Consider the following 11,892-nt stretch of genomic DNA (forward strand, 5'->3'; position numbering starts at 1 on the left):
TAATATATCTGAATAGATATTGAGAGTCTGTGTATATATATATTTCCTCTTTTATACGGCATCGTATTTTTGAGACAAACTAGCAAGAAAACTACGACGATAGCGTATTTTTGGTATCCGGTCGTTCCGTCCCCAAACCGATCCGGCCCCAAGTCGATCCGGCCCAAAGTCGATCCGTCCCAAGTCGATCCGGCCCACGTCGATCCGTCCCTACGTCGATCCGGCCCCATAATAAAATATGAATAAACTATATTGACTTTGGAGGATTTTGTAACAAATTTTAACAGTATTTATTTAAATGGAATTTGTAAAAATGATGGATGACAACAGGTAAGTGAAGTATTGGAGTACCAGTCAAAGAATTATTTTAAATCGATACGAAAATGAGTGTGATTGTGTCTGTTTATATAGCAGCGTCAACATATTAATATGAAGTTATTTTCCATGATAACTTTGAACGTCATGGCGATTTTTATTTTATTTAATTCACACACAGAAAAGCTTAATAAATATTTACAGTCCAATGGAACCTATGAAATTTAACTCATCATATTGACTTATCAAATCATTAGTCTATAATTGGTTTGTTTATTCAACAATTGTCTAATGATTGTGAACTAAGGTAATGTCACTCGTGATCACTTAATTCAATCAAATCCTGATTGATTAAAGTTACGTAATCACTGGTCTTTATAGTTTGATCTTTTGTTTGGTGTTATGTGTTATAATAATTAATTGTATTTTTTTTCAGGTAACATAAGAGGCTTCTATAAAACGTTTTTTTTTTTGTTGTAATATTGAATATAGTCAATATATTTTTTTTAAGTTGACAATATTTTGAATAGTTGTGTGTAGATAAAAAAAACAAGTTATATGAGTATCCATTATTCTTTATTGTAAGATAATAACAAAATAATTACACTCGATGCACGTGAAGATCACATCTATTTCTTCATTTACCATGCGTCTGTATTCCAGTAGAGATACTCCTATAAAGGAATTTAAAAAAAGTAAATATCTATCTTTATAATGTAAAATACAAATATATAATACAAAAAAATAGAATTTATAAGCTTTTTGCCATTTAACACCTGAAAAACACGGAAGTTAATATTCCCAGATTTAAAACAAAACTATATACTTTTTTTCATATTTATAGAAAGGATTCGGCAAATCAAACATTTCTTTTAAGAACTTAAAACAAAAAACAAAGTTTGTATGTATCAGCTTGGGGATCGGCTTGTACCGTTGTGTATGTAACTATTTGTTATTACAAAGGATCACAGTCAATTGAAAGAAAATGCTAATTACTGCTGATTAATGTTGATTATAATTATACCCAATAATCTTGAAAACTTGTAATGAAAACATAATCAACATAGTTGTTTTAAACTCTTTTAAAGAAAATATTTGTCAAAGGCCATTTTTTTTTACCGTACACCTTTTACATTATAATAAAATTCATAAACATTTATGAATTACAATTAATATATATCTTTATTTTTAATCCTCATAAATATATTTTTTTATTGGGCCGGATCGACTTTAAATATGGGCCGGATCGACGTTGGGCCGGATCGACGTGGGACGGATCGACTTGGGCCGGATCGACGTGGGGCCGGATCGACATGAAAGCGTATTTTTCTGTCTAAATCTTTTGGTACCAAAACCAAAATTATTTCTGAAAATAGATTTGTATATATTTGTAAATAATTGTTGTACATAAAACGAGACATAAAGTAGCCAGCTAAGTTTTTTATTGACACAGAATATAGTCCGTTTGACTGTTACGTCTTAGTGTTTTGTATTTGCCTGCAGTTGAAGGAATTTTGTAGTATTTAAATTTTTTAACATATTTGATCGATATTGTTTCATACTTGTATTATAGAAATGTTTAACACTAACCTAAATAAAGTTTTGAGAAGCGTTTTAATTGCAGGGGATTCCAACCTGAAGCAGCTTGTACCAATGTTTGAATACCCAGTTAGAACACTGTGCATACCTGGTGCCAAAGTACAGAATGACCGGAAAGAATTCTATTCCCAACTGATGAGTGCCATGAAGACAGAAAACCCGGACCAGATTGTTCTGCATCTAGGTTCGAATGATGTATTTGGTGATGTTGAATCAACTTTGAGGTAAGGAGGTTTAAAAAAAACAAATACAAAAATTTATACCGGTAGTCAACTTTCGATTTGTGCACTTCCCTTAAAATCCCCTCTAGTATGTAACAATACACCTAATCGCTATTTGTCCGCCATTACTGGAAATCACAAAGGTTCCCGTGAAATTTTGACGCCACAATGGAAAAGTGATTGTTGTATGACATCAAAAGTTTAAGCGGCGCAGATTCTCAGGCCCACTGGCGCAGATTTCCAAATATCGATAAGGTGTATGGTTATGTTATTACGTCACAGTAAAAACGGATTGTTCAATGACATCATTTATGCCGATTGACCCCGAGTCAACCAGTGGTGCTCATTCATTAAAAAACAACTCGAGATTGGTGTATTGTAAACCTGTTTGCTGATACTATATAAAAATAAAAGAGATGAGGTATAATTTCCCATTAGATGACTATCCACCAAAGTTCAAATGTAGTGTATGTAAGCAATCATGAGGTTTGAAATAGGGGACCTTCATGACGAACAATGTTAAAAATTCTTGCCAAATGATGTTTTTGGTGCATTACCATGATTACGATAAAATTTACATGTTTTTTATGACGATAAAAAAAAATGAATGAATTTGGCGGAACACATTAAATTCTTTCCCAAAATAACGGTAACCGATAATTATTTGAGATCTTTGACAAATCATGTAATTTGATTGGCTGATTATTATTGATTTCAAAGAAACATTTGTTATATATAATATAAAATTACCTAGTTTCTAATGGTAATGAATTTGGCAGATATAGCTTACCTTTTAATTATAAACAATAGGTTGAATAATCTTATTTACTAAAAAATAATGAATATGATGAATATTATTTGCCTCGTGTACAAGTTTCTTATTTTGTCTTTAGATCTTATAGATTCCTGATAGAGAATTTGCTGCTGAAATTTAAATCGTTGCAAATAGGTATTTGTGGCATACTTCCCCGTGCAGTAAACCACTATGAGAGTAGTTATTGGAACATGTCAGCATTGCCAAGACTGCAGAGAGATGTCGAGAAGTTGAACGCTGGTATACAGTCTTTAACTTGTGGTTACAGTAGATGTTTTTTATTGATTATGCACAGCTCTTTAAACCTGCTGTTCATCTTGGAAGGGACGGACTTCATGTAAATAGAAATGGAGCTTTTATTTTGAAGATGACTATAGAGAACTATTTAGCAGAGAGACAAAAGTGTGTTACATCCGTGACTGCAACCTTATCTCACGTACAGGTACCTGATGTAGAATCTTTGTCACCCAAGATGACCTATGCAGAAGTGGTGAGACTACCAGTACCTTCTTCTGATACAGGAAAGAGACCTTTTGACACGGTATTTAATAGATTGTGTATAAGACTAGATGAAAGCATATTTGTATTTGTCTATCACTATCTTGCATGTCTGACAAATAACTTGTTAGAAATTAACATTTGATTTTCTATGATATTTTATAAATGGTCTCCCTGGCATTTTAATTCAGGTTTTTAAATGCAGGCTCTGCCTTTGAAAAAAATAAAAGTACATTTGTTGATTGTACATGTTGATGTACTAGATAAGAAATTGAATTATAAACAAATCATAACATGATAATGACATAAGTATTACAAAATAATGGATTTACTTTGAATATTATCTTTTTGTGAGGTGTTTATTATAGTTAACACAATTGAAACGGTTTCCTTACTGTTTATGCAGGAACATATATATTGACGGGACTTGACACTACCTAATTGTAGCCAATTTTATCGTCGTGTCATAGGTAATAAAGATACGATACGGAAACGGACATGTTTCAAAAACGTACTCGCTATTATCCTAATAATTTCTGATAATATCAATAAAATGTCATTCAAACTAGTTTTACAGTTGTATCAAACTTGTATTCTGTCACTTCAAGTTTGTTATAATTGCATTCATTTTATCACAGAATGGTACAGAATGCAAACGGTATTAAAAAAATGGTGCCGATTGCATTCCCAAATTCAAAAACATTATAAAACACTTCACATCAAATAAATCACACTTATTTTGGTCATTTTATATGACAAAATATATCTACTTTATGATAAAACTTGTATTTATTTACGATTAGAATTATGTGATTACTTTATTGAGCAGTTCCGATAAATTTTCAGTCAGACGCCACCAAAATCCATAAATCTTACGAAGTCTCGAGGAGTCCGAGATTTTATCAATTTTATACTGGAAAGCCTATCCGATTCATTTCCCGTTAGATATACTGTTCCCAGGTTTATGTAACTGCTGATTTTATATGATATGTACATGTATTAACATTTGTCTTTGATTGATGTTGAGAATTACATTTGAATGTTTATTACAGGATGCTGAACATCAGAATTCCTCTAGAACCCCTTCTAAGAGGAAGAGATTGTCTTCAGCTGGGGCAAGAAGATCAAATAATAAAAGAGTAAGTGAAAAATTAAAATTTGTACTATTTAAAATAGAAAATATCATTTTATAATACAAAACAAAGATAATATCATAAAATCATAGATTCTCTATAAGTTCATAAGCAGCTATGATAGACCCTAATTTAAAGTTATAGGATAAATTGCTAATAGATAAAAAAAAATATAGTACTGCTAACATGCATTTTATTGACATTTCATTGGAAAATATACCTGTCATATTTTATATGTATTTTGAATTAATAAAGATGGGATGTTAACAAAGTTCGGTGCTATATTTTTTAAAAGACTTATAAATTTATAGTATATAAATAAGTTAAAAAAACATAACTGATTAAAGGTTTGTGTCCTTGTTTTTAAGATGTAAGCCATTTAAAATTTGGTGGGAATTTATTCTCTCTAGATTTTCCATACATTTAACTTTAGCACCTTTTTCTTTTAAAAACTATGTAAAATAAAAATAAAAGGCTTTTTAAACTATATGTTATAAATTAGGAAAAGAATAGACGGAGTTAGCATTCAAATTTTTTGATGGAACTACATGTGAATAAAACCAGAGGATTACCAATATCTGTCAAAAACAAAGACTAGCAAACATCCTTAAATGATTTGAACAAAAATTATATAACTTTATTTGTTTTCATTACCTTCTTAATTTAGTCTCACAGAAAACCAAGAGGAACTTATAAAACAGGGTTTGTCATCGTTGCATTATTGTGTTACCTTTTAATGTGTTTTTGTTATTGTAATTACTTGAATGAAGAAGTTTTTTGATTTACAACTCCATTGATGTCTTACTAACATGAATGCATGATGTTGAACAAAACTTTGAAAGTTAATCGTTATAAGTTGAAGTATTCTAATTAATTTTAAATGACCACTAAATACCATGGCATGCCTATAAAAAGTTGATATTTTTTTTCTTTTTGTAATTACTTGAATGAAGTATTTTTTTGTGGTTTAAAACTTCATTGATATCTTACTAGCATGAATGCATGATGTTGAAGAAAACTTTGGAAATTTATCGTTATAAGTTTAATTATTCTAATTTTATTTTAAATGCACACTAAATACCATGGCATGCTTTTTAAAAGTTGATATTCAAGTGTTTTAAATGCTTGCATGTTAAAAAAATTGCAACAAAACTTCATGAGGCAACAACAATTTTAGTGTTTCTAATTTAAAATACTATCAAGGAGCTTTTACTTTAAAGGAGAGGTTATATAGAAGTCTGAAAACAAGTACACATATGATGTATATATAAATACTATAGCACATTTGAATTTATATTGTATTGCAGAAGATTCATTTGTACATGCTTAAAAAAAGGTTGAAAACAATGAAATATGAATAACAAAATCCTTTAATCCAAGATTGTACCACAACTTAAATCTCTTCATAGTTTTAAACTGTTATATTTTTCTAATTCTACTTCCACTTCTTATAGATACAGTTTAAAGAGGAATGAAATAGTCCTAGATGTTACTGAGGATCTGGCTGTTATCTTGTCATCCTCAGTCATTCATAGTTTCTATCAGGTATTGTTATGTTTACTTAAAGACTTATGCTGATATTGAAATGCAGAAAATTAAAATATCATTTATCTCAACATTTAATTTTTTAATCCCTACAAAGTATATAGAAAGATTAATGAGACATAATTTTTGAATTCAAAGGCAAAAACATTTAAAGAATACAATAAGTCGCAAGTACAATGTTGCTTGAATACATTTTTTACTCTATCCTTAATACTTTCTTGTGCTTGATTTTGTTAAGTTAATATTTCTATAAAGCTTAAATTATTCAATTACCCTGTTATATCATAGGAAATGTACTGAATTATTGGACTTGAATATTCATTTTATTGCAAAAAGGAAGATATTTGAATAATTATTGCATTTATTTTAGACTGACACGAAAAAGCAATCTGTGGAATCCTCACAAGTGAAGCAATCAAAGAAAACAGCTGTGACTAAGAAAGAAAAAAAAGTAATCTTGTTACATAGTTTCTATTCAGTTCAAATATTTACACCAAATAATAACATAAGTTAATTAGAATTTTTTTTAAATAATCTATGTAAACGTTTTGAATTCGGTGTATTTCTATCTTGCGTCTCTATATTAATTTTTTAATAGATTGAACAGAAAAGGCAGATACAATAGTTTTTGTACTGACATGATTATTTTCTGCTTTTAAACATTATTTTACTGTCAGTATTTTGTTTTTTTGTGGGTGTTTGATTTTTTTTACCAGACATCCAGAGGAAGGTGGTATTTAATCTTGTTTACCTACAGATATTGAAATTTGCAAATCATACCAGATTGATAGATGTATGATATATCAAAAGTTGTTTATTTAAAGTTCAATATGCAATATTGTTTCAGAGCACTTATAATTGTCCTGTTTGTCCAGTAATATGCTCCAGAGAAGATTTTCTGATAGACCATGTTATTTGCTGTCATGCTAAAAAAGGTTTGGTAGTAAAACTTCTTATAATTTAAGTATTGTGCTTTTCAGTTATGATATTTTTGGTATATAGAATGATTTTCGAAATCACACAATAGGCATTTTTACATTATAGTGGTCAATATTAGGATTAATATAGGATTGAATGAGACTTCTCAGGACCAGTATGAGCAGTATTAAAGTGCCTTCCCTGGGTATAATGTATTATAATAGGAACAGGAATGAGTATATATTAATTAAGCACATTCAAAAATGTATTTAGTCCTCACATAAATCCGTTTGTATGTTTTCAAATATGCAGATTACTTCAGTCCGTTTATTTTACTATATTATTAATATACAGTTATCACACATACATATGATATAACAGGAACTATAAAAACAATTGTTACAAGGCAAGCAACACCTCACAGAAAAAAGACACCTCACAATTTTAGACAATGAACTGAACATACATGGACTAGATACCCTTACAGTTTGTTTTTATTACTGTTTTTTTATATTGAGATAAAACAATAATTTACTAAACTGATAATTCTGTATTTTAAGAATGAATATTATTTAATCTCAAAAATATGGATTAACTTTGGTGATCCAAAAGAGTAAACAATTTCTCATAGGCACTTTCCAGGTTATTTAAGATATTACTGGTATTAAATATATTTAAATTTCCTATGCTTGCACACCTCTAGAAAATGAATGATATGTACAGTCGAATAGGATTGCTGAATGCAAATAGATATGTATATGTTAAAACTTATGATGTCTTTTTTTTTTTTTCCAGGCAAAACTCACTTAGTCAAAGATCTTTCTCTTCAGGTTTGTAATGTTTGGAATTCATTATTTCTGGTGATAATCATTTGAAAATGTGGTGAATTAGTTTTTGTAATTATTTTATGCGGTATAAAAGAAATGTTTGAATTATTGGTTGTTTCTATATACACAAGGAAAAAAGAGAAGAAATGCATGTACCAATCTGACAATTTATTACTTATAGATACCTTTTTACAAATTTATTTAGGTTTTTGAAAAATTACTTTTTTATTTTGCTAGGTACCAATAACTGAGGAACCTGTAGAGGAGCTTAGGAGTTCCTATGACGAGACTGATAAACACATAGCATATGGTAGTGTATACATAGGTAAGAGTGTTATAGGAATTTTAATGTATTGGATGACATAATCTTTTCCACTATATTAAATATTGCAATAGACTTATTACAAATGAAATAGTATGGGCTTCACTCAAAAAGATGTGTCTTTTTTCCCTTGTGCATTTTGTGTATCTTACCTTTCAAATTAGGGTGCTATTTTATTTTTTCCTTGTCTACAGTTACATTTTAAAGCTAGATTGCAACATTTATGCTCTATTATTAATATATTATTTGTGTGCTATGTCCCTATTTAAGCTTAATTTTCGAAATCACACCACTTCCAGTCATATATTGATTATAAAATTCTGAAGCCAGCAAATCAGCTAGGTCTAGGTCAATTGAACAAACTTCTAAGCAAGTCCTTTATTGTTACAGAGGGTTATGAAGTGGATTGTATTATTCCATCACAAACAGAGTTTGCAGAGAGTGATGAAGTGGAGTGTAGTATTCCAACAACAATAGAGTTTGCAGAGAGTGATGAACTGGAGTATAGTATTTCAACAATAGAATTTGCAGAGAGTGATGAAGTGGAGTGTGGTATTCCAACAACAATAGATTTTGCAGAGACTGAGGAAGTGGAGTCTAGTAGTCCCACAAGAATAGAGTTTGCACTAACGACAGTGAAGGTTTTGGCAAGCAGATGTTGGAAGAACTTCAAAAGGTTTATCCTGCATCTCTGTGGGGATGTTGAAGAAAATCCAGGACCTACAATGGTAGATGTAAAATATATTTATATTACATGATTTTTTAACCAATATGTCCACTTATGACAATTTAATTAAAAACCCTATTTGACTATAAAATGTACAGGATAATAACAATGAAGAATGCAACAACTTCCTAAAAAAATCAGACAGCGGATGCCCAATACATTTATGTTTTTTTATGATATAACAGATATATGAAATACATGTTGTATAGGTTCATATAATTTTTATGAAGTGATTTTCAGGTATATAAACTTCTATAACAATTTGTTTATTATATATGCTTTTATTTTCTTTCAGCTGAAGTGCAAGTGGGAGCAGTGTACAGAGGACAAGTTCGCTGATATTCGTCTATTAGCCCAGCATGTGATTTCGCACATTCATCCTGGAATTCTTTGCCAATGGGAAGAATGTGTATATTGTTGTCCAAATGAACAATACAAACTGGAAATTCATGTGCTACAACATATATACTTGGTACAGATTTTAATTGAAATTATATATAAAAATAAAAAAGATGTGGTATGATTGCCAATGAGACAACTCTCCACCAGAGACCAAATGATGTGGAAGTTAACAACTATAGGTCACCATACAGCCTTCAACAATGATCAAAACCAATACCGCAGATGAAGCTATGAATGAAAGGCTTGAAGTGAAAAGTATATAACAATTCAAACAAGAGAACTAACAGCCTTATATATGTACAAACAATAAATGAAAAACAAATATGATATACAGCAACAAACGACTAACACTGAATTGCAGGCTCCTGACTTGGGACATGCACAAATACATACAGAATATGGCGACGTTAAACATGTTTGCTGGAGCCAAACCCCATCCAACCCCCTCCACTTTAACCTGGGACAGTGGTATAACAGTACAACATCAGAACAAGATATAAGTAACAGTTGAAAAGGACTTAAAATATCTGATTGATACAAAGCGACAAAAAACTGACAAAAACACAAAAGACACAAAGTATAGATTTGAGAGTACTCAGAGTTACTGAAAACTAGATCAAAGCCAAAAATAACTAATAAAAAACATGTATCTAAGACTATGTGCAATTACTAGTTTCACAAGTTATTTAGGGAAAAGAAAATAGATTAAAGAACATCATAATTTCACCCAAAAGAAAAAAAAGAAAGTATCTTTGTATTGCTGAGGCTAATTGTTATGTCTCAATCAATGGAGATCATATTATATATATTACCATGTAAATTGTACGAATTTTCTTTAAATAATGCGGAGACATTGATTTTAAAGCATTTTTATTTGTAGGAACAGTTTACTTTTCAGTCAATTGAAGAATGGGGAAGAGCACTTCCTTCTGGACAGTTTTCAGAGAATTGTACTGATCTTCACTTGTGTCCTCCTAATTTGGTGAGGTTATGTCCATTTCAGCCTAATATAAAAATTAAAAAAACCACTTTTGTACAATCATTCAACATTGCATATTCCATATCAATTTTTATTTATTAGTATTTGAAATATGTAGTATGATCGACAATGAAACAACTATCAAACAGAGTCTAAAGAATGTAGATTTTAGCGACTAAAAGTCACTACAATCTTCAACAATGAGCTATACCTATACCATATAATTAGCTTTAAAAGGGCACAACATGAAAAATGTGAAATTAAAAAACAGTCTGATATATTTTTAAAAAAAATAACGAAAAAATAGATATGTATTGTTTACAGAATATAAAAATAAGAAGATGCAGTATGATTGCCAATGAGACAACTCTCCACAAGAGACAGATTGCCATAGAAAATTAAAAACTATAGGTCACCCTACAGCTTTCAGCAATTATGTTCATTATTTCAGCAAATATTATATTTAATTTATCATTGGTATGCTAAATGTTCATTAATGACCTTCACAATAGAAAATAAATCTGCCATCAAGAACCTACATGTATTAATTCAATATCGGAAATTTGCATTATAAGATGTCTCAAATACTAAAAACAAATACGATATGTTATAATGCACACACATATATGTAATATATAATATATATTTATACTTATTTTTGTTGCAGAAAATTAAGTTAGGCCTCCCATTGTTAGATGAAGAATTTAGTATGCCATCTCAGTACCCGTATACTGTTAAAGATCATCAGCTTTATGTACTACAATTACAGACAGAGAATCCAGAAAATTATGAAAGATTAGTATCTGCCTTTCAACAAAAGGTTGAAACCATGAGTGATACTACAGCTAGTCAATCTAGAACTGAACCCTCAACTTCTACTAGTGGTAATACCACAGAGCTGACAATCCAGGGAATTGATCAATTGGCTGTCTTGAACTCTAACATGACACGCTCAAGTCAACAGGTTATTGTCACAAAGTACAGTAAAATTTACACTCAGAGATGAAACAGAAATAGTAACAAGGAAGTATATCTCAAGCAACTCTAAGAAGAGAAAATACGTAGCCTCCAGCATTCAAAACCTTAATGATAGAAACATGACCGAAAATGATCTAATACTGTAAATTCAGAAATTATTGCGAGGTTTTTATTAATGCGAATAATGCGACTCGGTGAGTATCGCAATAATAAGAACTCGCATTTTGATAAATAAAGCGTTGATCTAAACGTAGATTGTTCTGAAATCGCATTAATTAAACTCGCATTCTTGCCCATTTTTGAAAAATCGCAATAATAAATGCCCGCAATAATTTCTGAATTTACAGTAACAAACTTAAATATGTGTAGACAGGCTATTTTGGTGGAACATAATATAATCAGCAAAATGCAAGATATGAAATTTCTTGATCCAAATAATTGTCTATTTTTATTTGAGGAAGCTGCTATTAATATGTCAACTTATCCAGACTGCTCTGAAGGAGTTTTCATTTTTTTAATCTTTGATATTGAGATTGAAAATCACAATGCACCTGTACATTATATACGATACATAGAATCAGGATATTACAAACATTTCATGGAGGAGACTTTTC

General features: G+C 30.2%; 1 protein-coding gene across 1 annotated transcript; it reads left to right on the forward strand.

Annotated features, from left to right (window-relative positions):
• Positions 1 to 1,637: 1,637 nt before the first annotated feature.
• On the forward strand, positions 1,638 to 11,306 carry LOC127702786 (uncharacterized). Its single transcript, XM_052207089.1, has 13 exons — positions 1,638 to 2,138; positions 3,029 to 3,490; positions 4,500 to 4,586; positions 5,248 to 5,282; positions 6,035 to 6,125; positions 6,496 to 6,576; positions 6,973 to 7,060; positions 7,839 to 7,873; positions 8,108 to 8,195; positions 8,583 to 8,926; positions 9,215 to 9,391; positions 10,202 to 10,303; positions 10,968 to 11,306. The coding sequence occupies exons 2-13, from the start codon at positions 3,221 to 3,223 to the stop codon at positions 11,304 to 11,306; spliced, it is 1,737 nt and encodes a 578-aa protein (XP_052063049.1). The 5' UTR covers positions 1,638 to 2,138; positions 3,029 to 3,220.
• Positions 11,307 to 11,892: the final 586 nt, after the last annotated feature.

This window comes from Mytilus californianus, unplaced genomic scaffold (genome assembly GCF_021869535.1).
Source record: "Mytilus californianus isolate M0D057914Y unplaced genomic scaffold, xbMytCali1.0.p SCAF_5, whole genome shotgun sequence".
Classification (NCBI taxonomy): domain Eukaryota; kingdom Metazoa; phylum Mollusca; class Bivalvia; order Mytilida; family Mytilidae; genus Mytilus; species Mytilus californianus.